This window comes from Haemorhous mexicanus, chromosome 9, assembly GCF_027477595.1.
Source record: "Haemorhous mexicanus isolate bHaeMex1 chromosome 9, bHaeMex1.pri, whole genome shotgun sequence".
In the NCBI taxonomy this organism is placed as follows: domain Eukaryota; kingdom Metazoa; phylum Chordata; class Aves; order Passeriformes; family Fringillidae; genus Haemorhous; species Haemorhous mexicanus.
The window spans coordinates 12203977-12231406 of NC_082349.1; the positions used below are offsets into that span (position 1 = coordinate 12203977).

Here is a 27430-nt window from a genome sequence, read left to right on the forward strand (position 1 = left end):
CTTTTAGGGAACATGTTAAAGAAAGAGCTGTTATCATTGCATACTTTTTTTTTCCTTTTTGTAACTGAAAACAAGTTTTTCCTTTTTTTTCATCCCACTAGGATCAAGTGCTTTTCTTCCTCAAAGACATTTTTGATTTTGAAAAGGTGAGATACTCAACCATGGAGAGCCTGGCTGAGGACCTGACGCAGCTGCTGATGCGGCACACGGAGCTGCTGCTGGCCTACCTTGGGGCAGACTCACTGAGACACGTTGGGGCCTGTGTCAGTGGCCACAGGCCTGTCTTGACCAGTGGGCTCCTGGAAGCAAAAGTACAGTAAGCTTAAAATCCCTGGCAAATGGCAGGGAGTGCACACAGATGTGCTCTTTTCCACCCTTTTCTCTAGTGCTGAAGCTGCTGTGGCTGTTACTGAGCAAGCATCTGGGAATGCATCGTGTTGCTAAGTATGGAAAAGGACTCAGGGAGGTTAAATGTACATCTGTGAAAACAACTGGGGAGTGTGTTACTGTATATACCTAAATTAATTTTGCAGCTCAGCTGTCGCTGTATTTATATTTCATGTATCCCAAAGCTTTTTTCTGTAATATTCGGGTAAAGTTTATTTATGAAATACTGTACTTTTGCACAAATAATTCGTAAGTGAAGCTGATGGAGTTGTTTCCTTTAAAAGCTTACAGTACAAAATGTTCATTGCAGAGTCTCCAAAGCATTAGGTGTCTAGATCTAGAAGGTGTTTTGACTGGGGTGTCTGCAGTCTGTGATTCATGTGACACGTGCAATAAAGTAATCACACGCACAGAACTGAACATGTTGCCCCTGCCCCAGAATTCCATTTGTGTGGGTGTAAGCAGCCATTTTGTGCTACAGTGTAATGGAGCAGTGCAGGAAATGCAAGCACCGTTTGGGCAGGAATGACTGCCAGTATGCAATTTTTACTTTATTTTGATTTAAAATATCTAAACATCACTAAGGTGTTTAAAAATACTTCTTTATATTTGAAAAGCTAGCTTCACCAATTAATTTAAAACTTTCTTGTTCTAAAACCATTACTACTCAATATGGTGGTAAATGAACCAATATTATTCTCAGTTCATATGTAGCATTTCAAAATATATTTTTAATAAGTGTGTATTATAAGATTTATTAATAATGAAACAGAATTGAAGGCAGTGTTTTATAATTTAATAATTTGTGTCTTCCTCCCTTCTTTGTGGCAAGTCAGGTGTCTGTTTGAGAGGAGATTTGTGCAGTTGTGGCCCCCTCTGTGCAATGTAAAACTGTGGCTCAGGCCATGGAACCCTCAACTTCAGATAGGAACACAGCATCTTCAGAAGGTATGAGGCACCTTGCAGCAATGGCTTTTCCTGTTCCACAGGTGATAAATAATGGTGAGCTGTTATCTTTGAACTTTGTCAACTGAAGCAATGCTTCACAGTTAGTTTAGGCTCTAAAACTGCACTTACATGCCTTTGCTACACAAAGCCAACCCACAAGAATCTGTCCCATGTCAAGAAATACAGAGTAATTCCAAATATTCAGATACTTGAGAAGCATGTTGTTAAAATCTAGGATATCAAAACAAACTTTGACTAGCAACATTTCAAATTTTATGTCAAACACAACCCAAAAGGATGCTATTCAAAATGATGGCCTGTGTAATTCACAGATTTTACTGAAGCCAGCATTTTGCTCCTTTGTTGTACTCACTTGATAAATACAAAAAGTGATGAAAATGTGTCATATTACTTGTGTGAAATGCCAACTGATTATAGTTTATTTAACAAAAAAGAGTATTCTCTATATGTAATAAACCAGAAATTCCAAATGCTATTCTTGGCCTATTTCCACTGTTTAACTTGCTGAGCTTGGCACCATCCTCTTTGCTGTATTTTTTTTTTCTCTGCAATGTGTCTTCTGCATATGAAGTTTTTTTCACCCACCTCACTTAAGTTTTGAGAAGATAAATATGTTTAAGCTATGTGTATTTTGGCAGCTTTTTGCAAGTTATGAAAGAAATTATATTTAACAATAAAGGTGTCTTGTTGGGTTCAGAATCTATAGGAATAGCTGGAAATAGAAGGAACGGAGTAAGTGTTCTGCATATGCTACAGCAATTGTATGACCTGTAGGTAACAGAGCAAAGTGTCTGCTGTGATTTGTCTGGTCTAATAAAATAGAATGAAGAAAATTATACCTTAACATATATCACAGAGAAACAGAAATGCACTTCTTCACGGAATTAAAGGTATATTGAGATTTTCCTATTATTTACAAAAAGGTCTTGAAGAAACAGAGTTGCAGATGAGATTATAAATGTTTCCAGACACTTGGAAAAAAATTAAACCTGGAAACTTGGTCTTCTGTCAAAAACAAAAGGATTGTTTTAAACAGAAGAATAAGCAAGGTCTAATCAAGCACCAAATGATTCAGAAAATGAGGGGAACTTCATAATATCTGACTTCAGCATTTGTGTCCCTTTCAAACAGGAGCACTTCTGTACACTCACAAAGCTCTCAAAGGTCCACAGAGTTGGATTGGAAATTGAACCAATGTATTTCCCATCCAAAATAAGAAATACAGGATCTGGTTGTTATAAGATGCCACCAACAAACACTTGATTGAGAAACGGTAAAGAAACCAAAAAAGAAGGGAATAGAGAGACAGGGGAATGTCTGGGTACAGGTGGGAAGGCTTTTGATCTCCTCTGAGTCTTTTTCAATCTTTTTCTAAAAAGCATCCATCTACTCTGAGTGTGTAACCAGCTCCAGAGAGAGATACCAGTTTCAGTGGGGGAAGGCTCTCTCTCCTTGCAGCACAGAACTGCAATCAGCTCTGTTACAACCTGCCCCTTGAGCTGGACAGAACATTTGTTGATAACTGGCCATGTGGCTTAAGAATTTTAGAAGTGCACCACCTCTGCAAACACAAGTGCCAGAGCTGCACCATAGCATGATGCAGTTCTACTCTAGTTAATTCATGATCAGACTCAGAATTTAGTTTATAGTGTCTAAATTTAGGTAGTTTTGAATGATACTTTCCATCCTAATAAGAACAAACTAAATTTAAAAGCCATCCTCTTCTGCCATAATGATGCTCCTAAGATTAGAAATGTTGAATGCATAGGGATTGTAAAGAATCAAATATTTATATCATTTGTAATTTAGTGGTAATAATAATTTTACTTTAAATGTGTTCTTAATGATTATTACTCTTCCTTTTTCTAGTGTTTGGTTTCTATCAATGTAAATGTGTCAAATCAAGTGTCAGTAAGAGTATTTGTGACCTTTCTATTGCCTAAATGAACTGCAGCTGTGTATATAAAATAAAATATTTCAGTGAAACAACTGTTGCTCAAATAACTATCTGAAACTTGAATCTGAACAGCTCTTGAAATCTAATGCGAAATCATTTAATATGGGAGGAATTTTGATACCAGTTGGTCATTCTGAAATTGGAGTTTTCTGCCTGAAATCAACAAAGAACAACTACTACAAATTTTATTACATAAATTTAAGAAATTTTGTATGGGAGCAGCTTTGGGGCTGTTCAGTTTCATTGTATACAGCTGTTCCATTGTAACAGCCAAGCTGTTGTCTCTCTACTTGGTTTTAGGAGACGAATTTTTTCAGGCTTATTTCCAAGCCAAATGGCTGTACTGAGTTCCAGTTGTGGATTAAGACCTCCTTTATGGAGTAATATAAATAATGAAATAGAGGACATAAAGAGACTAACCCCTACTGCTGTAGAAGGGCCATGTGTCCGTGCTTTGATCTGCCCAGATTTGTTTTTTGTGTTGCATGTTTATGTGTTCATCTGCTGAAAGCGGGTGGGTCCCTGGCAGCCAGAAGCCCCGACGTCCCTCCTGTGCTTCAATACGAGGGTGGCACCGGGGGAAAGTGCCTGCTCTGTCCTTCAAAAGGCAAACGCCTTTCGTGTTTGAGCTTTGATGGCCGTTGTTCAGATCTGCACGGCCTAAGGTCATGTGGTTATTGTCCTAATGCTGATAACCCAGCTGAAAGTTGGGCTCAAGTCCGGCAGACACAATACAAGGGAGATAGGAAGAAGAAAGTTCTGCACTGGAAACCTTGCAACTGAACACGTAGGAAAAAAGTCATCTTCAAGCAGGCAAAGGAATGTGTTCAGATGTAATAAAATCACGTTTCTGCTTTGTAAAGTTCCCAGCGACTGGCGCTGCTTTGAGCCACCGCGCTCTGCCTCTCGCAGTCTGGCACTAGGGAGATTCCTCCCCGCTCCATCAGCGAACTGTCACATTACTATTATTAGTTGATCGCTCTCCATGTGCCATTAACCGACCCGGGTCCGGACCGCCGTAGGTATAAAACCCCGCGGGCCGGCAGAGCCGGAGCAGCGGAGCGCTCCCTGCATGCGGAGCCGGGGCTGCAGCGGCGGTGGTGAGTGGGGCTGACCCGGGGCGGGCCGGCACAACCCCGCCGGTACCGGGACGGGCCGGGAGAAGCCGCGCTGCTCGGGACCAGCGCGGGAATGGCGAAAGCGGGCGGTGGATCCCGGTGCGTCCCGCCGGCCCGGCCCGCGGAGCCCCCGCCCGCCGCTCGCCCGCTGCCCTGCGGCAGGGCCGGCACGGCCAGGGACGCGCAGCTGAGCGGCGGCCTCGCCGCCCCGGTTATTTATAGCTCGGTGCTGCTTCCAGCCCAAAATTAGCCTGTTGGCCGGGCTGCTGCCTGCGGGGAGGGGGGCTGGCTGGCTGCGCCCCCCGCGCGGCAAGCGAGGGGCCGGGCACGGCGCGCCGAGCCGCAGGGCCGGGGACGAGCCGAGCCGGGCCGGGCCAGCTGCCGCGGCGTGGGGCTCGCCTGGAATGCGGGCGCCGGGCGCGCGTCGCGACTTTTATGGAAAGTTGCAGCGGCGGAGCGGCGGCCGCAGCCAAGGGGCGCTCGGCAGCGCAGCCCGCCCGCCGCCGGAGCGCCCCGAGCCGCAGCGCGGGCAGCGCACAGGTAAGAGCGGCTCCGCCGCCGCGGGGCACAGCGCGGCCCGGCCCCCCCGCCCCGCTCCCCTCCGCGCCGCCCGCAGCCGGCCCCGCTGCTCCGGCGTGCGGCGGGGCTGGGGCTGCCCGCCCGGCCCGCTGCCCGCGGCGCCCCTCGGCCGGAGCCGCAGCGGGAGCGCCGTCTCCCCTCGCTGCCGAGAGCCTCTCCGCCCCGCTGGCCGCCGGTCCGAGCACAGCCCGCAGGGCTGCGGGGCATCAGCCCCTTCGCACGGCGGCCGCGGCGGGGAGGGCCCGGGGGCGGTGCGGCCGCAGCCGTGCGGGAGCGGGGCCGGCAGCGCCGAGCGGGGCCCTGAGGGCGCGGGGCCGGGGCGGGCGCGGCCGCAGCGGTTTAACCGAAGGCGCTGCCGTGCGCGGGGCTCTGCCCGCCCGGCCCCGTGAGGCGGCCCGGGGGACGGGACGCGGAGCCCGGGAGGGCCGTCCCGCCCTGCCGTGAGGGACCCGCGGTGAGTGATGTGCCGTTCATAAAAGTTAGCTGAAAATCCCCTAAATCCCCGATTTTCAGAAGCCGCGTGTCTCTACGCGCGGAGGAGTTCAGTTTTGTTGCTGGGTCTTCAGCAACGAGGGCATACTGGATGCGTCCATTGGTTCTGCTTCACTCTGAAGTGATGGCTGTGAAACAGAGTGGCTTGGAAGAAAATATTTAGTTTCTGTGACAGGTTGCAAATTAGTTGTTATCCCGTTTGTTTTAGGTAAATAAGGACTTCTTTTAAGCTGACAAATATCGAAAAAATCATGTTTAATGAAGTATGTTAGAATTTCAAGAATTAATCAGCAAATAGTTGCATGGTAGAAAACACTGTACTCTTAATCTTAGATCTCAGGTCTTAAGAGACATTAGACCTCCTAGAAAATTGTCCAATTAAACAAAGGTATGAATTATAATTAGTCCTATAGGAGGGCCAGCTGTATCATTTAAGGAGCATGCAGAAGTATGAGAATATGACTGATCTGTGTAGAAAGCACAGTCTGGTGAAATACAAGAGCTGGATAGACGGCTTAAGACATTAGTAAGGAATACTTTGTCTGACTGCATTTGGAATGTATTAGATTAGTAGTTTTCTCAGTGAAAGAAGCCAGGCAAGCATTGATGTGGTTATCCAGCTTTGAAACTCCTTTAAGGAGAACCAATGCCATGGTCAAGCTGGCTGAGGGGAGGCAGTGGGAAAGCTCAGGGCATTGGGAGGGCGGTGCAGGAGGCAATGGAGTGACCCTTGCTGTGCACTGAAGGCAGCTGTGCCTGCTCAGATGGAGGTGGTACACATGATGCAGCTTTTTACAGGCATCAGCACCAGCAGTGGGGTAGGGCTGCTCAAGGGGAAGCAGCAGAGTGTCTGTAGGGAGCCCTGGAGACCTCTTCTTTGGGGCAGAGGCAGAGCTCAGGCCATGGCCACTGTGGGTGACCACCCCTGCTTCAGTCTGAGCTGGCCAAGAGCATTTCTGAGAGGAGGCAGAAAGGCTGTGTCCTGTCAGCAGGGAAGATACAAATTGCAATAGCACCTCACGGCCAGCATTTGTGTTACCTTGGTCTCTGAAGTCCTGTCATTGGAGTCAAAAGAGCACATGGTTCATCTTCAGCTGCCGTGACACAGCAGGGAATGGAGGAACTGTGGCAATGGGCAAAATCTCCTGGTTTTTCTCTTGGGGACCTCAGTTCACAATTTACTGTCACTTCCATTAGGATCAGCAAATACTATGGAACATGAAATAATGGGCCAGAAGATCCCAGCAGGACTTCCCCACTACTATAGCAGTCTCTGAGCCCCCACTATGTTTGCTCTGGGGCCTGTGTACCCCATAACAGTAGAAGAGAGTAAGGGATCAACAGACCTTTGTGCAGAGAAAGGTGATTACAATTTTTAACAGTTGGGCTGAATGTCACTGCTGCTTTAGGAGTGTTTACAGCTGTATAAAACATAGGCATCCTTTACAATACGCATGTTTTTATAAATAACACCCTCTCTGGAGTATTCTACAGCAAAATAAGACTCTCAATAAATGTTGAAGTGGGAAAAATTCAAAGGCCGAGGAAAAGATTGTAAAATTATCTGGGTCACTTGTTGGTAAGCATCTGGTCTTTAATTATGAAGGAATTAACAGTGAGTGGAAGTAGTTTTGCATTTTGTATTTATACAAAATGAGAAGTTTAGACAGCTGGTACTAATTGTCATAACTCACTGGCTTCAGTGGAGCTGATGGTTGATGCCAGCTCCACTGGCAGGATCTTCCCCTGTGCACGATAATTTTAGTATCTACTTCAGTATGTGTAATTTGGTACAACAACTGGTAGTGTCATTCCAGAGCAGTTACAGGCAAGACATAAATGATGAGCATTTCCCCCCCTCTGTCCAGTTCTGTTTAATATTTTATTAAATATTTCAGTGCTGTGGACTGTGTTTGCCTCTGCTCGGTGCTTTGGCTGGAAGCAGAGAGTTTCCAACTCTCACAGTTTGGTTTTCTTATATAATGGAGACTTCCCTGCAAGTAGATCACAAAGAGGAGACAGATGGTAAACGTAACTTAGACCGTGCCATGAAGGGCTTATTTATAACTCACAGTACCCAGTAGGAGATCAGGGGGCCCTTTGAAAGGAGAAATCACAGAGGAACTGGACCTTTTTTTAAAGTCCTGACTTCATACTCCTATTGTAAAGAGTGCTGTTTGGTTCAGGGAAATTATGGTATTTTTTGTGTCTGTGAAGATGTTTATCAAGCCCCTGAAAAACAAGATTGTTTGAAAAGAAAGAGAATTTTATTATTTATGGAAAGTTTTTTTTTATTTTTTAATCTGGTTAAAGTTGCACAACTTTTTTTTTCATCAATTAAGGACTATGACCTGCTTTCAGAAATGGAAATTAATTAAATTTAAGGAGATAGTTTGATGGCTCACAAGTCCCAAAATCTTTCTGTGTCCCCTTAATGGTTTTCTTTTTTGACTTTTTTTGCCCAAAGTAGGATTTTAGGGAGGCTGCATGAAAAGTTGAAAAAGTGCTGTGATCATAACAGATCAAGGCATATCTGGGCTGATTGCTTGTCCATTTACAGTAAATGAGTAAGATGTTTGAAAGCAGTAATTTATTTTTTACAGAACATTTCTAATCTGTTGCCTGGTTTCCTATGTATCATTGGAAATTTGTATTAAATTTTCACTTGAACTTTTCGCTCTCTCTGCATTACAGCCAGTCAAGTTAAGTGGCATTTTCTATTTTTTCCAGTTCCAGAGCTAGGACCAACGATCCCTGGGTGCAGGTAAAATTTTTCTTGAGGAGTGGACCTTTCAAAGGGACTCTGCAGTCTGGTACTTTCAGTGTAAAGCTCCTAACACCAGACTAACTTTATCAAAGATATGTCATTTAATTGTAGGAAAGATAAGATGTGGAGAGAAGAAAAATTACAGTATTTTCAGGTGAATGCTGGAGTGATGAGACTGGGACAGCAAAGGGAGACAAGCTGAACTTGTTTTTTGATCACAGTTATGTTCGAAATTATCATCTGGGATTTTTTTTTTTTTAATTTGAGTGGGAAGCTTCAATGAGGAGCTCTTAAAGCTTCTGCTGAGGTATGTTGATCTTGGGAAAGAAAAGATGAGACTGAATATTAAGATTGGACAGCTTTGTAATAGGATAAACAGTTTCTGAAGTAAGGAACTAAACAGGCAGGCTCGTGTTGCCTCAAAAAATAAGAATTGCTTTTATTAGGTGAACTCTGGGAAAATACAAAACAAGAATACATACATATAAATGGATGATTTAATATAACTAGTTCATCTCAAAAGGGAATTAGTAGGTCAAGGTTTCTTGGGTTGGAAAATCTATTACTGCATACTTCTGCAAAGCTATTGGCAAATGAGGAAGGTACTGTTCTTCCACGATTTGTAGGTGTCAGGACTTCCTGATGTAGCCACTGGGGTTTTCTCAGCACCAATTCATTGACTGTGAGCCTCTCCTGATGCTGAGGCAGATGCAAAGGAGGTTCTGTCTGCAGTGATTGTTCCTGAAGTCATGGTCACTGCCTCACAGACCCAACCCAAAACTCAAGGAGTGCCTATTTTTTTGTTCAATATTTTGATTGTCTTTATTGGAAATTACTCATCTGCCCTGAGGGGTGCCTGAGGCAGGGTCCAGCTGCTCATCCTGCTCAAGGTTTATTGGCCATGAAGAGGGATGGAAGTGCACATATGGGTGATATCATGTTTAGCAGTGTGCTGGTGCTTTATATCAATATCTTTTAGCATCAGAGGTGGAGGTAGGATGACTTGCAGAGGCAAAATGCCTTAGAGCCAGCTGGCTAACCTTCAAACATCTTAGAGTTAGTCATGCCAATGAACTGGAAAGTAGCCTAAAGTAATAGCAGATATGGCAGTATTCCAAATGGCAGAAACATATCTGCCATCTTGAAGGCCCCCAACCTGTTGGACTGGCACTATTTTGGAAATTCAGACAGCAGGAATTTGCAAAGAAAATTTCTTCCAACATTCGCACTTCTAAGGAAAATTTCAGATTTGTTATCCCACTGTCAAGAGGTTCAGGTAATTGGAGCTATTGGAAAGGCTCAAGACAAAGTCTTGACTCAGAAACATCATCTTCTTCTTACAATTAATTGCACACAATAAACCAGACTTTGGAATAGTCAGTTTTAAAATGACTTTAAGATGAAGCCATGGGGGTACTTTGCTGTGGTCAAGGTTAGTGGTAACCTTACCTTGAGCTGTTGAGGTGAGACGGAATTTCTTGTGACAGATTATCTTTGAGTCTTCTCTGCTCCAGCACCATGTCAAGGGTAAAAGGTCTCTGTTCCTTCAGTGCAAGGATTGCACCAATTCATGACATTGTTTTCTGATGGCTTCCTGCAGTAAAGCTTTGAGTCAGCTGCTGTATGTTAAGCTAAAGGCTAAAGGTTGCCAGCCCCAAGTGGGGAAGGAGCCATTAAATGAGCAGAGTGGCAAGAGAAGAGAACAGAGAACTTTCTCTAAGACCTGCTTAGAGAAATAAGGAAGTTAAAAGATTTGAAGTAGTTTAAAGATTATACTGATCACATATATATATGTGGGGATTTTACTTACATGCAGAGAAGTCAGCTAAAGCTTACAGAGACATGCAAATCCTGCACAGTGTACAAATGGATGGCAAAGCCTATGGAGACCCCGAGGCTACAGGGTGCTGATGCAATTATCTGCCTTTCTAGACTCCACACACTGGAACATGCTACTGCTGACCTGAAACAATCTCAGTAGGAACTGCCACAGAGTGATGATTTGTTCATGAGTTCACGAGTGAGAAACTGAAATGCCTTGGATTCTTATCAGTCTACAAATGAAGGAGTGGGGTGGGGGTGGTGTGACTTTCCCTACTAACTGGTGGAAAGGGAACACCAAGTGCTCTCCAGAACATCTCTATTGAAGCCAAATTTGAAGAGTTTAGAATTTGTAAATCAGGGCAAGCACTGGTAGCTAAATGCTCTTGTTTCATATGTTGTGACTGCTTCCATTGGGGAAAACATCCCAGGATCTCTAAGAATCCCATTCCTTTCGTGCAGCTACAGCAGTGCCAGCGAGCATTGGTGATTTTGGTGTATTTTTGAAGAGTTTACATGAAAACTACTCTTAATATTAATTATTTTCAAAAGTACATAAATATTTCTGTGTTTATAATCTGTTTGCAATTAACACTTAGACAATTTGAAAAATAAGAGGTTAACTTTCCGTATCATGAAAACCCCTGACTTCAGCTCCTCTAAACCACAAGTAAGAAGCCTCTTCCAGTGATAAGCTGCTTTTCCAGCATTTTTGCTTAAAATCTTTGAGGCTCTTATTTGCACCATGTTTGGCACACTGAGTTTAGGCTTTCCTGGGACTCAGAGGATAAATACAATACAGATAGCAGTAGCACTGGAGTCACATCATGATTTCCTTCCTCCTATGAGCTGTGATAGACCTGAAGCTGAAAAGAAGAGAAAAAGAAGAGAAAGTGCCTTTCTGTTAGCTTCCTAGTATACACTGTACTTTAAAATTTTTAACAATTTTCTTCTAAAAAATTCTTTGTAATTTCCAGAGCACAGCTAAATTATACAAATGCTTTATCTTTATGTGGCTTACCTATCCCATTTCATAGTTTTTGCCACTACTTTTCCCTGGAGAACAGCCCTAGGAGAAGGGACAGCATTACTTTGTACCCGTGTGCTGGGTGAAGGGCCGGAGATGGCAGCAGGGGCTCCCCCAGCCCATCTCTCCTCCGGCAGCCCACAAAGGCAAAGCAGCGGCTCGGGGAGGGGGGGCTGCTGGCCCGAGCTCCCGCAGCGCCGCTCACGGCTCGGGCCGGGCGGGACCCGGAGCCGCGGGACGAGCACCGGGAACAGCAGCTTGGCAGCGAGCAGCACGGGCAGCCAGAAGTTGGCTCCGAGTTGTTTGTTTTTTTAAAATGGAAATTAGAACCCAATATCTAGGACTATGTAGAGGAGTTATGGGCATGAATAGTGAATCATAAGCTTGTTCTTTTAATTACTGTGGCATACTTAGAATCTATTCATGTCTGCAAAAGCCCCAGCGGACCAAGTGAAATTGTGATACATCAATTTCAGCCTATGCAAACTTATTTACAGGAAGATGGTTAAAGCATCATTTAAAAGGAAAAGAAAAGAATGTAACTACAACTGTTTCTTTTAGGTAGAAACTGAAAGCCATCTTAAACATACCAGGTGCAGAGCACAATACAGTAACCATGAATGACATTGCACAGAAAACTGAGGTATGTACCAATTTTAAAGTAATCGAGGCAATGTAATAATTTACAACTGATGCTTGCAAAAGTATTAATTACAAATAATTATAAAAGACAATTATACTGGAAGTCTGCTGGTATTGCCATTATTTTTAGACAGTGAAAGGGGATTTGTTGTGTAGCTTAAGATTTGATGGAATCTGTGAATTATGTTCTTATTAGAGAAACGTGAAGGAGGAGGGTGAAATATGGAAAAGGTTTAAATGTTGGTGGCAAAATTCTGGGCAACATTTACATCTGATGCTAAAATGTAAATATATTAGGCTACTTAAAGTATTTCCTCTTCTACATAGACTTACTGAGTAGCAGGAACTAAAACTTCAGGTGTAGGTGGGAAAATATGAAACAAAGCATGTTTTTAGCCAGTTTTCATAGTATTGCTTTATTGAGAACATTCCTGTTGTCATCACTGTAAAAAGAAAAAAACTTCACAGTAGTTCTAAAAGTGGGAACCTTTGGTGTTTGGACACCCACAGAGTAATCACTGGCAAAGAAGTGTCCATTTGCTGTATCAGCATTAGAGCCCTGATGGTCCAGTGATCTTTGCACTTCGTAACATAAAATCTCTGGGCTCTGGGATTTTTCTAGATATTGAAAAAGTAAGCATATTGCAAGTTTTAAATTAAGAAATACTACTGTTTATTTAAAAAATAGATAGCTGTTGAAGTGTTGCAGAAAAGCTCTTGTATTGTATTATGTATCTATGTCTTTTTATCTCTTTTAAATGTTAGGGGCAGAGAGTCTCTTTGGTGACAGCTTAAGATTGAAAGCAACAATAGAAATCTGTATCTAATTTAATAGGTTAATATAATGCTGAATGTTGTTTTGGATATTTTAGTATTTATGACTACTTATGAACAAATACAATGATGCTTAACTGATGATGGCTCATGGCACGAAGTTCATAATCTCAATTGCACTTCTGTTTTATGTTCTTACATTCTTTCTAATCCAATCTATCAGAATATTTCTGTCCATCTGTTTCACCTTTCTTTTTCTTATCTTCATTTCTTCTATATCTTCACCAAGATTCTGCTTTCTTCATCTAAACCCGTCCAAAAGTCCTATGTGCCCAAGCTTCACAAGGGTGATGTAAAGGATAAATTTGAAGCTATGCAGAAAGCAAGGGAAGAAAGAAATCAAAGGAGATCTAGAGATGAAAAGCAAAGAAGAAAAGAACAATATGTTAGAGAGAGAGAATGGAACAGGAGAAAGCAGGAGGTTATTTTCTTTGCTAATATTTTGTGTTATAATATTTAATATTATATTTGATAATCTATTCACATTATTTGAAGACAATAATACTGGAATTTCATTTAAATTATAAAGACAGTTTACTTTCTGTGTTTCATCAACTAGATGAAAGAACTGCTTGGATCTGATGAAGATGATGACACCAAACTATCTAAAACAGAAAAGGGTTATGTTCCAAAGCTCATAGGTAAGAGAGGCCTGACTTTAGAGGCCACAGAATTCCCTGGGTGAGTGTTAGATGGAATTGCTGAGCTGTGCATTTCATATCCACAGGAACTGTTAAAGGCAAGTTTGCAGAAATGGAGAAGCAAAGGCAAGAAGAAGAAAGAAAAAGAACGGAAGAAGAGAGAAAGCGCAGAATTGAACAAGATATGATTGAGAAAAGAAAAATTCAAAGAGAACTGGCAAAAAAGGCACAGGAGGTATGTTTATCTGATCACAACAGTCAGGATGTAATCGTAAACAATAAAGAAGAAAAACATTTTGTATTGATCAGAAAGATTTGATCTTAAGATTTCTCATCGTAGAGATTTACATGGGAGATGCTCAGTGGGGTGGAAGTGAGATAAAATGTTCAGACAGTCTTCATTTCTTTACAGTTACAATTTTCTTGTACGCTCCAAAGTTGAGTTGCAGGTGAAACTGGGCAGGCATAAACCTGTTAGAAACCAGGCACAAATTTTGGTGTCTTATGCATATAAGTTTACTAAACTAATTTGAAAATGTTTCTTGTATTTTATAAACTCTTTAGACAACGTTTCCTTGTAAGTTAGTGGATAGAGCTCAGTGATACATGAAATAAGGCACGCAAGAAGCAGTAAGAAAATGCCAGTGGCAGGTAAAAATGAGACAACACTAATGCAGTAAAAATAATAAATCACGAAGATCATGTTTTATTCCTTTGCCATTTTGTGACTCATCATTGCATATATATATATGTATATATATATATATAAATAAAATATATGAACAGACTCCACTTTTATCAATGCCAATAAAGCAAATTCTGTCTTTTGTAGGATATCAAACTTAATTCCTTTTGCAAGTTTTCTTCAGTGCTGCAAATACTGCAGTGAGAGTAAGCATTTAAATAGTAGACTAAAAACATATGCAAATTTCTATTTAACCAAATGATAGTAGTACTTCATTTAGGTTTGAATTTGTGTAAGAAATGAAAAGCAGTGCTATAGGAAAAGTCAGTTATTGGATAGACTTTTCTATTAGAACTTCTAACATTGTTAAAACTGTACTTTTAATTGGCATTGTATCTAGCATATTCTCCCCTGAAAGGCAGACGTACTTACATGTAGAATTTTAAAAAGTGTGTCAGGCCATAACATAGGCACAACATAGGAAGCAAGCACAGCATTAGGCTTTTTTCAGAAGCTGAGGGGGAAGACAATGTCACTTGAATCAGAAATGGTCAATGACTTCGCTTTAGGTTTTTTTTTAAATTTTTATTTACACAATTCTGGAATGTTTAAATGAAGAATGGACATCTCAAGTAGTGTTCTTGGTTCAGCACGGTGTTGAGAATGCTTTAGCAGACTTTGTGTGGGATGTTTTATGTCTTGTTACCTCTTCCTCGACAAGCTGACCTATCTGAAGTATTCCAACAGAGCCTCGGTCCTTTCCACCTCTGTGAATTTGTGTGCTACATACGTATCACTGATACAAAAAGAATTTCCAGTTCTATGTTTGCAACTCTAAGGCAAAGAGCCAAATTAATGTAATCATATGAAATTCTCATTTAATAGATTGATGACTTTAACAATACGGGAACTGAATCAGCAGCTGAGGTAATCAGATTTTTTTAAAGAAATGTTCACCTACATTTTTATTCACTTTGTTTTATTATTGTAATTTGGGTTGGGAAAACTTAGAAAACAGCACAGAAACATCTAATTAAAGTTCAACCAAGGAGATGACAAATTTTTAATGTATATGGAACTATCTCTATACTTGGAGTCAATATATTGAAGTCTGAAACAGAGCCTGCACTATAAATACTTTGTGGTTAGTTAAGAACATCTAAAATGTAAATATTCAAAGCTACCAGAATTATTTTATATATATTAGGAATTCTTTTCCTAATATATATATATATATATATATATATATATATTTTAGGGATACTTTTAAGTCCTCTGGCTTTGCAAAGAATTATCTTTAAAGCTCTTTGCCTTAAACTTGAAATTAAAGGGGGATTCTGACAATATACAGATGTTTGAACACCTCACTCAGTTAACTTTGTTATTTTTTTTACTAATATACCATACGGGTTTTGATTTTAAGTCTTGCAAATAAATGTTTCATTTCAAAAAGCTGGGCCCAAAGGTCCTATTGTCTTTCACTAACACAAGAAAATCACACTCCTACTACAGTTTTGGAAAGAGAAAACTAAACCTGCAGATTCATCAGTTTTAACTTATTCAACAGGAAGGAAAAATATGGGTAAATTATATTTTGGCAAATAAGTTGTAAATAGAGAGTTGAAGCAGCAACATCCTTCAAGAAACAATTACTGTACCTGACAAATTACATATGAGAAATTACATATTACCTATTTCTGTGTCAAGCTATTGGCTTATTCCAGCTGCAGTTTATTATCATTTACATAATAAATATAAAACTGGAAGTAGAGTGTGGTTATAATTGTTGTCTATTCAAAATTCCACCTGTTCTTTCCCAAACCTTGAGTTTTTATGGCTAACAGTTAATGAAAATCTATAAAGAAATTAAGGAGTTTCCCAGTCGTTATGTTTAAACTATAATTCAGCTCTTGATACTCTTCAGATATTAGAAGAAAAGTAGTGGCTTTATTCTTGTGGGTAATATTCAATACAAGTAAATCTTTTGGAAGCTTTGGCGCACACACGTTAAACAGCAGGTTCATTAAGAAATGAGTCCACCTAGAAGTCAAATTTCATGAAAATGTAATAAATATCTTTTTGGACAGGAAGGGGATGATTCACTGCTAGTTACAGTAGTGCCTGTAAAAAGCACCAGGACATCTGGGAAGATGAAAATAATCTCTGAGAACACAGGAGAGGAGAGAGCAGAACAAAGAAAGACACAGGATGAAGAAATGAAGCTAAAAGATGAGCAACAAAACCAACTCCTTAAGGAACCCAAGTGCCTTTCATTTGTCCAGGTAAACCAGTCATCCAAAAATACCTACATAAAAGATATTTATTGGCTTAAGATACAACTGTTTCATAATTCTTACACAGGTTGAAAATGAAAACAGTGAAACTCAAGACCCTCTGTCTCCTGGTAAGCTGAAAGTCACATTTGAAGAACTGGAAAGACAAAGACAGGAGAACCAAAGGCGGCAAGCTGAGGAAGAAGCAAGGCAGCGTTTGGAAGAGGAAAAGCGTGCCTTTGAAGAAGCCAGGCAGAGAATGGTAATCAAACATTTTGTTCGTGGTGGTACACAATTTGCACATTTTTTCCTGTATGGGATTCTTCTCTTTTCTTATTCCTTATCTTTATTTCAAGCTGTTAAGAGTCTGGAAATGAGTTTTTGAAAGACATTTTTGACCTTGGCTCTAACTTAGTAACCACACTGGCATAATGCTTTAGACATTCTTTTAGTAAACCAAAAAATAACAAGTGCCTTGATTTTGTCGGCAACTTAGTCGATTTTTTAATCTACACTTTGTAGTATCTTAAGCTGCAAGCCTTCAAGAAGATGAGTGGCTGTCTGTTTTCTTCTGAAGTAGTGCTGCAGATGGTTCAGTAACTGGTATTTGATGCAAACATTCCCATTCCCTAGTAACAGAATGCTGTTTCTTATCCCCATATTTATTTGTAAATGTGATAGAAATATACATCAATTACAACTCTCCTCTCATGAAGGCAAAAAAACCCCAAAACAAACAGATCAGCTCTTTTTTATGTACTGACATAAACAACAACATACTATAAATTACTAGAGAAAGTCCCCCAAATTGTCAGAAATGCAGCCCACAGATCCTGTTTTGTATTACTTGGAAAACTGCCTCCATAGGTGTTCTTTATCATAAGTCAGAGTTAGATCAGCTATAAACAGAGCTCACTATAGTTTGTTCTTTTATCATACTGAAGGAGTCATAACTTAGTATTAACCTAAGATAAGCAGATAGTTTAGTTCTGTATTTCCTTATTTTTCTATATTCCATTTCCAATAGCATTTTTAAAGTTCTGTACTTGAATACTTTTCTCCTGTATAATCATGATCATTATGACTTTCTTAATTCGCATACAAAATTCACATACAAACAAGATTAACAAGAAATGAAATTTTAATCTTCCATAAAAACGTGGAAAATATTATTTATAGGAATTTGCTAGCTTTAACAGAGTATAATTATGCATGAACAGTCTCAGAAAAACAGCTCTAGATCACCATTTTGATTATATTTCAAAAACATTCAGGACATTTATATTCTACAGAAACAAACTTAAACAAAACCAACAACACAGAACTTCTAGAAAGCTGAAACACACAAATTCCCAACTGGTCCATATTGAGAGAGTTCTAGGTTTAGGCAGATACCCAAATTGTTGTTTATTTTTCATCTCCACCTCCAATAAACTGCTGTTGTTTCACACCAATAACCTTGCCATTATGTCAATAATGCACTTTTTTCTTTTTTGTTTGGGGCAAGGGATTCTAGTGAAGGAGAAGAGTGAAAAAACTGAAGGAGAGTGAACTCCATGAAGTCACTTAGGTGTTCTAACTGAAAATTAGTTCACATCTCCATTCCTTATGCTTATGCATTTATTTATCAAGTAATATGAAATAATTTACAAATTCCCCACATCAAAATAAATTTTTTAACATGAAGCTGTACCTGCTGACCAGTGGTTGCCAAAATTTGAAGTAAACATTTTTCTTAAGAATTCAGCAGTTAATTTCCTTAAATTCTCAATTTTTTTTTCCCTTACAATTTTCAAATAAAGATTTCTCGAATTCCCTTAATGGGCTGTCCCACATACCAGTCCCAGGGCTGCTCACAGTATAGAGATCTGGATTATCAGTACTCTGACAGCTCCCAGTCAGTTCTTCCATGAACAGATAAAGTACTCTGGGATGTCCTCTGAAAGGGGTTCTTGATTGCAGCTTGCATACCACAGGCTTCTCTTAGCATGTAAGTGTTCACTGGAGAGAAGCTATAGTGAGGAGATCAGAGTATCTCAATTCCTTTTCTTCAGTGATGATTAAATGTCTAAAAATAAAATAAACAAAAATCTCAGTCTGGAATAATAGCAAAATGCTAACTGATTCAATTTTGCTATAAGACTGTACAGCATTTCTTTAAGTGGTGCACTGATGAAAGCAATTTCTATACAAACAAAAAGACTTGATGGTATAAACATCTATGAAAATGATGTAAAAAAAGAGAATAGAGAGTGATTTACGGTAAATGATCCAACAATGAGACCATAAAGTATGTACTTAACTGTTCAGTCTCTTCCTGGTAACACATTGTTCTTTGAATTACACACTCAACACATTTTCAAAAATTATAAAAGCTATGTGTAGGATACTGAAAATTTCTTTTCTCGCTCCCCTGGCTAGAACACAGATTAAAATGATTCTCACAGGAACCTAAGTCTTGATGCAATTTTTTCCCCCAAAGAGAAAACAGTACGTATAAAAGATCAGAAAGGAATGGAGTATTTATTTGCTATAAAGAATATTTTTTCTTGGTTGGGTAAGTGCTGTCTACATTTTCCTCTCCCTGTTCTCTCAAGATAAATGAAGGTGGCGATGAAGAATCTGAAAATGCTGTTAAAGAATTCCGCCCTGGTAAACTCAGACTCAGTTTTGAGGAGATAGAAAGACAGAGGAGAGAAGAGGAAAAGAGGAAAGCAGAAGAGGATGCACGACGACGCATAGAAGAGGAGAAAAGAGCATTTGCTGAAGCAAGGAAGAACATGGTATGGCATTTTGGTTTAGCTCAGAATTTAATTTTTACCTAAATCCCAATCTGGAAAGAAACTCTGGGGAAAACTTTTAAATAAAGTTAGGAATATACATGTTTCAACTCCTTCATTAATTAGTTCACCTTAGTATTTATTATAAGGTAATGGGGTAAACTAGTCAAGTTCATTTACCAAAAATCATCAGAGAACAATCCCTCCTCACAGCCAGCCTAGAGAGGATTTCAGATAATTTAGTCAAAACCAGGTATCATATACAGTGGATGTTGTTACACTAGATGCAACATACTTGGGAAGCAAAATGTTTCCACAAGGAGGGTTAATTGTTTTGTTTTTTTTTGGGAAGAGCAATTTCTTTTACAGCTCCAAGTTTATTCCCCTACCTCTACAGGGTGTCCACCAATCATCTCTTACTACTAAAGCACAATAAATGACATAGTAGAAAAAGGCTCACTGCAAGTATGTATCTTCCAGTCATCTGTGGCTCTTCAGGGAGAAAAAATTAAAAGGTTGAGCTCTTCTACTTGATGTTTTAATGCTTGTTCAGGGAAAAACAAAAAATAACTTGTTGTGTTCACCATTAAGAACACTTTGTAATACTATCTTCCCTTGACTAACACAGATTTCTGTCATATGCAAGGACTTCTAAAATTTGAGTTAGGATTAAACTGGAGAGAAATTTTCAGGGGCTTAGGGCTGACATACACTACCTGAAAGCACAGAAAGATGCCCGATTTCAGAGGTTGACAACTACTATTTATATTAAAAAGAAAAAAAAAGTGGCCAGAGAGCTTTTCACTGTGGTCTTCATATTTATTCCAACCACTTCAAGACTCAGCAGGCTTTTGGGTATAAGCCAGTTACTTATTGGTGGATATCAGGAAATACAACATTAAATTACACAGATATAAACTAGAATGAAGTAGTGTTTGTTTCAAAAGGGAGGGCAGGACCTGCCAGTCTAGAACTGTGGAATAACCCAGGCATCTGGTAGCACCTTCCTACATCCTCTGTGGCTGAATTGGGAAAGGCCAACTGTGTGCCCGGTAACATTTTCTTAATCACTCAAAGCAATACTTGGGAGAGAAATGAAAACTTTTTATGAGTACTGATACTGCCAGCAGGGCTCCCTCTGCCTGGAAATTGGGCCAAAGACCTGTGCAGAAAGACTACCTAGAGAAGCTACAATGTGAATTTATATTTGATACTGTACTGAAAAATAGTGTCTATCTGTATCTCCAAAGACAGAAAACAAAACCTAAAACTGCTTAAAAATACCCTCAATCCAACAAAAGAATGCTACTGGAGACTTTTTATGAAAAGGCAGTAGACAACTAAAGGAAGCACAGAAAGTATGTGCTGCTTCTGGTTTTTTTCTGCTTTCTTCAGAAACTCTCTTTTTTGGCCTCAGTGTAGCAAGAACCTAAACTCAAGGGTCCAGGCAAGAAAAACCTCAAAACAGGGTGTAATCCATCAGTGCAGCACAGTGGCTGTGACTGCTCTACTTGCAGACAGTGAAAGTGGTCTGTAATGAAAAAAAACCCTGAAATATATTTTTAGCACTTATGCACTTGAAAGTTCTCTGTTAAGTAGCATCATGAATATGAATACTACATTTTCTACTATTAACAGAATATAACCCTCTGTTTTCCTTATTTCCCACTGCTACAAAATGTAGCAGCAGTAAAGATAGGTCCTAAAATGTTTAAAAATATTTTCAATATTTACTGCCTTTCAAAAACAGTAAAAATGAACATTAAACTGTTATTCCAGGAACTTTTTAATGTTCATTCATTTTAATTTAGTTTTGGAAGTGGTAGAAATGGTAGTATTGTGGCTGGAATACACAAATGCCACCTCGTTTTGGATCTCCCTATTTCACACTTCCTTGTGCTATTTCCATGCTCTCCAGCATCAGTGTGATCACTACACTGAAGCAGTTGTTTTTCACCCCCATCATTTTTTTTTCTGGTAGAGACTGCAAAAAAAACTCCCCTGTCTTATCACAAAAACCCCCAAAACACAAAAACCCAAAAAAAAAAAACTTTTCCTGTTGACTATGCTGCAAACCATCATTGTTACAGGAATGTTTCTCACTACCAACCATTTCCACTTTGCAGAAAAGAAGAAGTATGGCCTAATTTCACAAAATAAGGCTAAAATATTTACTGAACTAACCACAGAGGTTTTGTGCATCACACAGCTCAGCTAAATCTTTGTGGTTTTTAACCAGGGAGAAGGTGGCTGTCTTTTCATAACTTAGTAAGTTGGAAATACAGAGACAGCTGCTAGTGCATGCACAGCTTTTGAATTGTTGAGGGCAAATTCTGAATTGATGCTTCTCATGGTCACTTAGGTTCAGTATCTTCTTGAAGTGATGAGCTTATGAACTAATGCACCACAAGCAAGAGACTTTCATGTTGCTTTGGTAATTTAATTTTGAGTAGCCTCTAAAAACTGTGGGGCAGTTTTCACTATAGGAAAGAGTTCACAGCTTTCATTTTTGACTTCACTTCTCTATACTACAATTTCAACAAATATGCTCATATTACACAAAACAAATGAAGACTAGAAGAAATGGTGGTGGTGAGCTTAGAGGGAAGATCTGAGTAAAATCTGTAGTGAATAGCAAAATTTGAGTGGGATTGGGCGAAAAAAAACTACTGAAAGAGCTGTGGCAAATAAAGAGGATATGGGCAAAGTAGGTCAAGAGCGTGGTATGAACCAAGATAACACCAACAGCAGAAAAAGGTGTGGGTTACAGAGGCAGTAAGCAGCAATAAATAGAAGTAGTGCCAAAGGCACTCCTTTAATTATTTATATCATTTGACTGATTACTGTTGTTGGAAGTGCCTACAATTTAGGGGACATTGAGCTCTCCCATATTTGCCACAAGGCTTTTCAAACCTGTGCTGATTAAACAGTGCCAAAAGCCACATCACCCTCCAGCTCAGTACCTGACCAGTAATGCCTGACCTCACCTCACCTTTACCTACAGAACATTCCTGTTGAGACAATCTCTGTTAGTAAGTTTATATAGTTACATGCACATATATTCTTATTCATAAACTTAGATTAAAATTCCTGTATAACTCACTGTCACTGCTGCTGCTTTTGTAGTGTTCAGCTTCATATTTTAGTACTTCAACAAATTCAGTCTGATAAAACATTAGTTCTTGCACTTGCTGCTTTGGAAATAATGAAAACTGCCTTTCCTAGGCTCTACTATCTTAAAAATTAGTCTAAAAGATAGACCAGCTGCTCCTAATGCCAACCAGGCCTAACCCTGCTCTGAAGCCAGACAGGGACAGGGAAAGGAGGAAACCCTTGCTAGTGGCTGTGTAAATCAATAAACTAGCCATATAGCTTAACATAAACAAATTGTGCAAAAAGAGGAGCTTCTTCTGAATGTTCTGTTCAGTTATCCTCACTGGGAATACTAATACTGCTTTAGAACACAAATATAATTCAGTTTGCTTAAGAGAAAGATTACAGATAAATGTACTTCAGCATTAAGAGCAATGACATTTAAACACAAACACTTTATCTGAAGTAAACAAGAATGAATCGCTTCAGGTCCTAAAGGAGCATTTAGAGGGCATCCTCCCCTGCAGAGGGAAAATACTGCATTTTAAAAAGCCACCTAATCTTCATTATAAAAGTTTAGTGTTGTAACTGAAGTTAAATACAAACCCCCAAAGCACTCCCTCCCACACCATTAGAGGAATGCCCACATTGGCACAGTGCACTGTCTGTGCTGGGGCAGATGTGACAAGGTAGTCACTTATCTTTATGTACCAGAAGTGTCTGAACAATGCTGTGATTTCATCACAGATATAATTAATGCTCTGAATTTCCAGCAGGTACTGGATGATGAATCACCAGAAATGTTTAAAACCTTTTCTCAAGAATCTCTCGTACCTGGTAAACTGGAAATTAATTTTGAGGAGTTGCTGAAACAAAAAATGGAGGAAGAAAAGAGGCGCACAGAAGAAGAGCGTAGGCAAAAGTTGGAAATGGAAAGGCAAGAATTTAAACAGCTGAGACAAGAAATGGGAGAGGTTTGTACATCAAACTATATGTTAAGCAAGCTCTGAATAAAAATAAAATGTATCACTTCATTACTAAAAGTTTAAGACTGGAAAGAAAAATTAATTTCAAAGAAGTTTTAAGTTAATACATTCAAGATTATGTGAAAGGAAAGAAAAATAGAAAACCTTATTTGTAACATTTTATATGACATTTTTTATCACTAATCTCTCAGGAAAATGTGTTTATCCACTGCCACCTTAGAAGTAAGTACAGTTACAAATTTGTAATTTGGTTTTGCAGTAATTTCTGAAAATTCAGGACTATTACTAAAATGATTAGAATAATATTTATGATCTTGGGAGAACGGAAATATCTAGTTTCCAAAAGACAAAAACAGAAGTAAGAAAGGGCAAAGTTCTTGCTTTTCCTTAGAGAAATACTGTGCTACATGAGAAAAATACAGTGGCCTCAAATTTTTTCTAACTGGTGTATCAAGGGTTTGAAAACTGGCACAGTTGATTTTAAAAATCACACACAAAATCTGCTTTACACCCCAAATGTTTAAAACATCACATTGATGAACTTTACACTTCAGTGTGGCTATGGGTGGCAATTATTGTTCCCTTTTGAATTTTAGAGAACAACATCAATTTATTATTGTATTATTTTTGTTGCAAAGCTTGAACAAGTAGTAAAGGCTCTAGCTTGTGATGTTCTTAACTAATCCTGGGGAAGCATGGAGAGACAGGGACATCCAGCTAAAATGCATGTACATCTTTACAACCAGTCAGAGGTCATGAAAGGAGAGAGAAAAAGATCAGCAATTACAGCTTCCCATGTGGTTTGCTTCTTTTCCAGTCACATCTTGAAATGTCATTTACTTTTTCATTGAATTAGGAAAAGATAAAAAAGGCAGTATTTTATTTTTAACAAAATAGCTGTATTTTAAAGGATTACTTCATATCCTATTGAAAGCAAGTATAGGTGAATTTTGGACTCCTGGTAAGTTTTTTGTATTGGTCTGTGTCTGGTTTCCTGAATCCAAAAAGGACAGTTTATTGACAGCAACCCTTGAACAAATGGCATATTCAAGCAAGGTATTTTAAAATCTATATGTGGTTGAGATATGAGATAAATGCATTGATCATGATATAGCAAAGAAAAAAAAATTATAGGGGAAATGTCTCTGTACTGATTTCAAATAACAAAACTGTAATACATTGAATTACACCATCTGGGGGGAGAATAGGTAGTAAAAATAATGAGGGCATTTTCCATCTTACACATTCTGTCATTTCTGAACAGCTGGAAGAAGAGTCTGAAACTTTTGAGTTAAGCAAAGAGTATGAAGAATTGATAAAGCTAAAAAGAAGTGGTTCTATTCAGGCAAAGAACTTAAAAAGCAAGTTTGAAAAAATAGGACAACTCTCTCAAGAAGAAATACAGAAGAAGATTGAAGAAGAGCGAGCAAAGAGAAGAGCAATGGATGAAGAAATAAGAGAAAGGGAAGCTGAAAAATTTCAAGAGGTAAGTTGCACTGTGTATGTTAATGATCTACTTAACCAGCACACTAATGATCCAGGAGCGGACAATGCTGCTGCTTTGATCAAATTTTGCCGGTTCCAAAATCAGGTTTTCCCTTCTTTCCCCTTCCCTCCTTTGGATGCTTAAGGATATCACACCTCAGTATCCCTTAAAGAAACAGCACCAGTTTATTATCGGTGATTTGGTCAAGCAGATTTCTGCTTTTCTGCTCAAAGCCCTACAATTCAGCATTTTAAGCTGAAACCTGCCAGTCTGAGGGCTTAAAACATATCTGAGAGTTATCTATTACTTCTCACTTGAGCTGCTTCTCCTTCTGAATTCTTAATTCATTCTCCACTACATGAATTGAATAAAAAATTCAATTACCAAATCCAAACAATACCATTTGAAGATCAAGTCTCTGTGATGTACACTAACTACTCAGGGTAGAGCAGAAGAGGGTGCCTATTTATCTGTACTTCAGACCAGAACCTTCAGTTTTTCAGAGGGGTAACCCCAAGAAATGGAGCTATCAGTGACAGAATGGTCTGTAACCCGTAAGCTCAGGGTGAATTTTGTGAAGAAATGTAAAACTTTAACAGTACTAAGCCTGATCTGAGCCTCATTCTGGCTCTTGTCCACAGGAGTCACTTCTGCATCAGCTCAAAGCCTGTCCTATTTGTGAGCTTTTAATTTAATGACTGACACTCATTGTTTTCATAAGGTCAACTGTTTTAGTGTTAAATCCAATCTAACATCATGGCAAAGTGACATTTTAATGATTGACACTCATTGTTTTCATAAGGTCAACTGTTTTAGTGTTAAATCCAATCTAACATCATGGCAAAGTACTCTGGTCAGTGAGGATTTACAATTGCCAAGAAGTACTCAACTTGTATATGAATAAAACTTTAGGAATATTTTTTTACATAGAATTTTTGAAATTACTTTTGCAAAAATCTTGTCCTATCCTTGGATGAACTATTACAAAACCCACCCTACACTCAAACTTCTGAAAAAAATGAGGTCTCTGTGTGGCTCTGCTCAGTTAAAAAAACCTCTAGGAACACAAAACTAGTTTTGCTATCATATATATAATAAATAATAGTTAAGCCCTGTTTTTAATAATTGTTTCATTTCCCAAGGCTGACGACGTAGATGTGATACCAGCCAAGAAATCTGAGGCTCCATTTACTCACAAAGTAAACATGAAGGCTCGTTTTGAGCAAATGGCAAGAGCCAGAGAAGAAGAGGAGCAGAGGAGGATTGAGGAACAGAAATTACTACGCATGCAGTTTGAACAAAAAGAAATCGATGCAGCATTACAGAAGGTATAAATTGCAAAATAATATTGTCCAGTTGTGTCATTTAACTTAGCTTCTAATTACCACTGTAGGCAACACTACCAGATACAAAAGGAATGTTTTGCTTATTTTAGCAGGTGCTAGGAATTGCTGAAATAATATAAAATTGCTTTTGGTGTTTGCACATACTCTCCGTGGAATCAAAGAATGGTTTGGGTTGAAGGGACCTTAAAATCATCTAGTTCTGACTCCCCTGATGTAGGCAGGGACACCTCCCTTTAGATCAGGCTGCTCAAAGCTCCATCCAACCTGAACACTTGCAGAAGAGTATGAGACACTGCTGACATCCCATGTCAGAGTATGTGACATCCCGTGAATAGTCTGAAAATGGAATTGACATTCATACCTGTATTTTACACCAACATTCCAGCCTCATTAAAATGCATTTTACTGCCTGTGGCATACCCAGATTGGGTGCATTGTTATGTATTGAGGACAGATGTGGAATTTCCTCTTCTCAGGAATACAGTAACTTGTAATCAAACATGTGTCACTATCAGTCATAGTGCTATTGCTACTTTAAATTCAACTTATTTTAAAACAGAAAAGGGAAGAGGAAGAAGAAGAAGAGGGAAGCATTATTAATGGTTCTACTTGTGAAGATGAGGATCAAGCTCGATCTGGAGCTCCCTGGTTCAAGAAGTCACTGAAAAACACATCAGTTGTTGACGGCGAGCCAGTGAGATTCACAGTTAAAATTACTGGAGAACCAAAACCCGAAGTTACATGGTGGTTTGAAGGGGAAATGTTGCAGGACTCTGAGGACTATCAATATATTGAAAGAGGAGAAACCTACTGCCTTTACTTGCCAGAAACCTTCCCAGAAGATGAAGGGGAATATATGTGCAAAGCAGTCAACAACAGAGGCTCAGCTGCTAGCACCTGTATTCTCACCATTGAAAGTAAGAGCTAGCATTTTAATTTGCTTATATCTCAGATCATCTTCCTGCATCTTTCCTGTTATGAAAATCTAACTTCCTGTCTCTCTTAACCCTTTTTCTGTTTTCTAGCTGATGACTACTAATGCTCTACTTTAGCTGGAATCTTTCTTCCCCTCAACTCTCTTACTGCATCATCTCTTTCTCTGATGGGGCCAACTAAAGAAAGCAAGGATGTGCATTCATTTGTCATTCCTGCATCAGATAAGAACGTACCCTTCGAATTGTGAGAATTCCCTACTCAATGCAAAAACTAGTATCAAAGGCTAAAAATAAAAAAATCAATGTATGAAAGATCAGCTGAAGGAAACTGAATTATCATAGTGCTCCAGCATTTGAAGACCAACTCTTGTGTAACAGAATAAAGCTGAATACACGATCTGGAACTTGTGTAGCAGTGTAAATCTGTGGTGTACCCTGCATGAGCACTGAATATTTCAGCTGTTTTACCTTATCCCAGAGGCACTGAACTGGCACAGGAAATACTTACTGATGATTTTCAAAAACCCAAGTGTACTATTTTTAAAGAATAAAAGATGACGTAACTGCTCACCATTGCTTCAAGCAGCATAACTTATTTTGTTTTAAAATGGG

At 39.3% G+C, this 27430-nt stretch overlaps 3 protein-coding genes across 19 annotated transcripts in view; 2 read left to right on the forward strand and 1 right to left on the reverse strand.

Annotated features, from left to right (window-relative positions):
- MIGA1 (mitoguardin 1) overlaps nucleotides 1–3345 on the forward strand; it is a 34787-nt gene extending 31442 nt beyond the window's left edge. The window contains exon 16 of the mRNA XM_059854062.1: nucleotides 102–3345. Coding sequence (XP_059710045.1) covers nucleotides 102–320 — 219 coding nt within the window. The 3' untranslated portion in view covers nucleotides 321–3345. The remainder of the gene's footprint in view (nucleotides 1–101) is intronic.
- Nucleotides 3346–4278: 933 nt separating this feature from the next.
- On the forward strand, nucleotides 4279–27388 carry NEXN (nexilin F-actin binding protein). Of its 15 annotated transcripts, none has more exons than XM_059854070.1 (14): nucleotides 4279–4413; nucleotides 11679–11760; nucleotides 12823–13014; nucleotides 13153–13234; nucleotides 13321–13469; nucleotides 14805–14846; nucleotides 16007–16201; nucleotides 16281–16454; nucleotides 18790–18975; nucleotides 22839–23039; nucleotides 24316–24537; nucleotides 25680–25865; nucleotides 26443–26800; nucleotides 26909–27388. In XM_059854070.1, exons 2-14 carry the CDS (start codon nucleotides 11734–11736, stop codon nucleotides 26920–26922), a joined length of 2028 nt encoding a protein of 675 aa, XP_059710053.1. In that variant the 5' UTR covers nucleotides 4279–4413; nucleotides 11679–11733; the 3' UTR covers nucleotides 26923–27388. The 15 variants fall into 15 exon arrangements, with proteins under 15 accessions (XP_059710053.1, XP_059710060.1, XP_059710054.1 ...); XM_059854071.1 differs by having other exon boundaries at nucleotides 4389–4413; nucleotides 11683–11760; XM_059854069.1 differs by lacking the exon at nucleotides 4279–4413 and adding an exon at nucleotides 4838–4971.
- FUBP1 (far upstream element binding protein 1) overlaps nucleotides 17316–27430 on the reverse strand; it is a 34024-nt gene continuing 23909 nt past the window's right edge. For all 3 annotated transcript variants that reach the window (XM_059854081.1, XM_059854080.1, XM_059854079.1), the window contains one exon: nucleotides 17316–18260. In XM_059854081.1, the coding sequence (XP_059710064.1) occupies nucleotides 18243–18260 (18 nt within the window). In that variant the 3' untranslated portion in view covers nucleotides 17316–18242. The remainder of the gene's footprint in view (nucleotides 18261–27430) is intronic.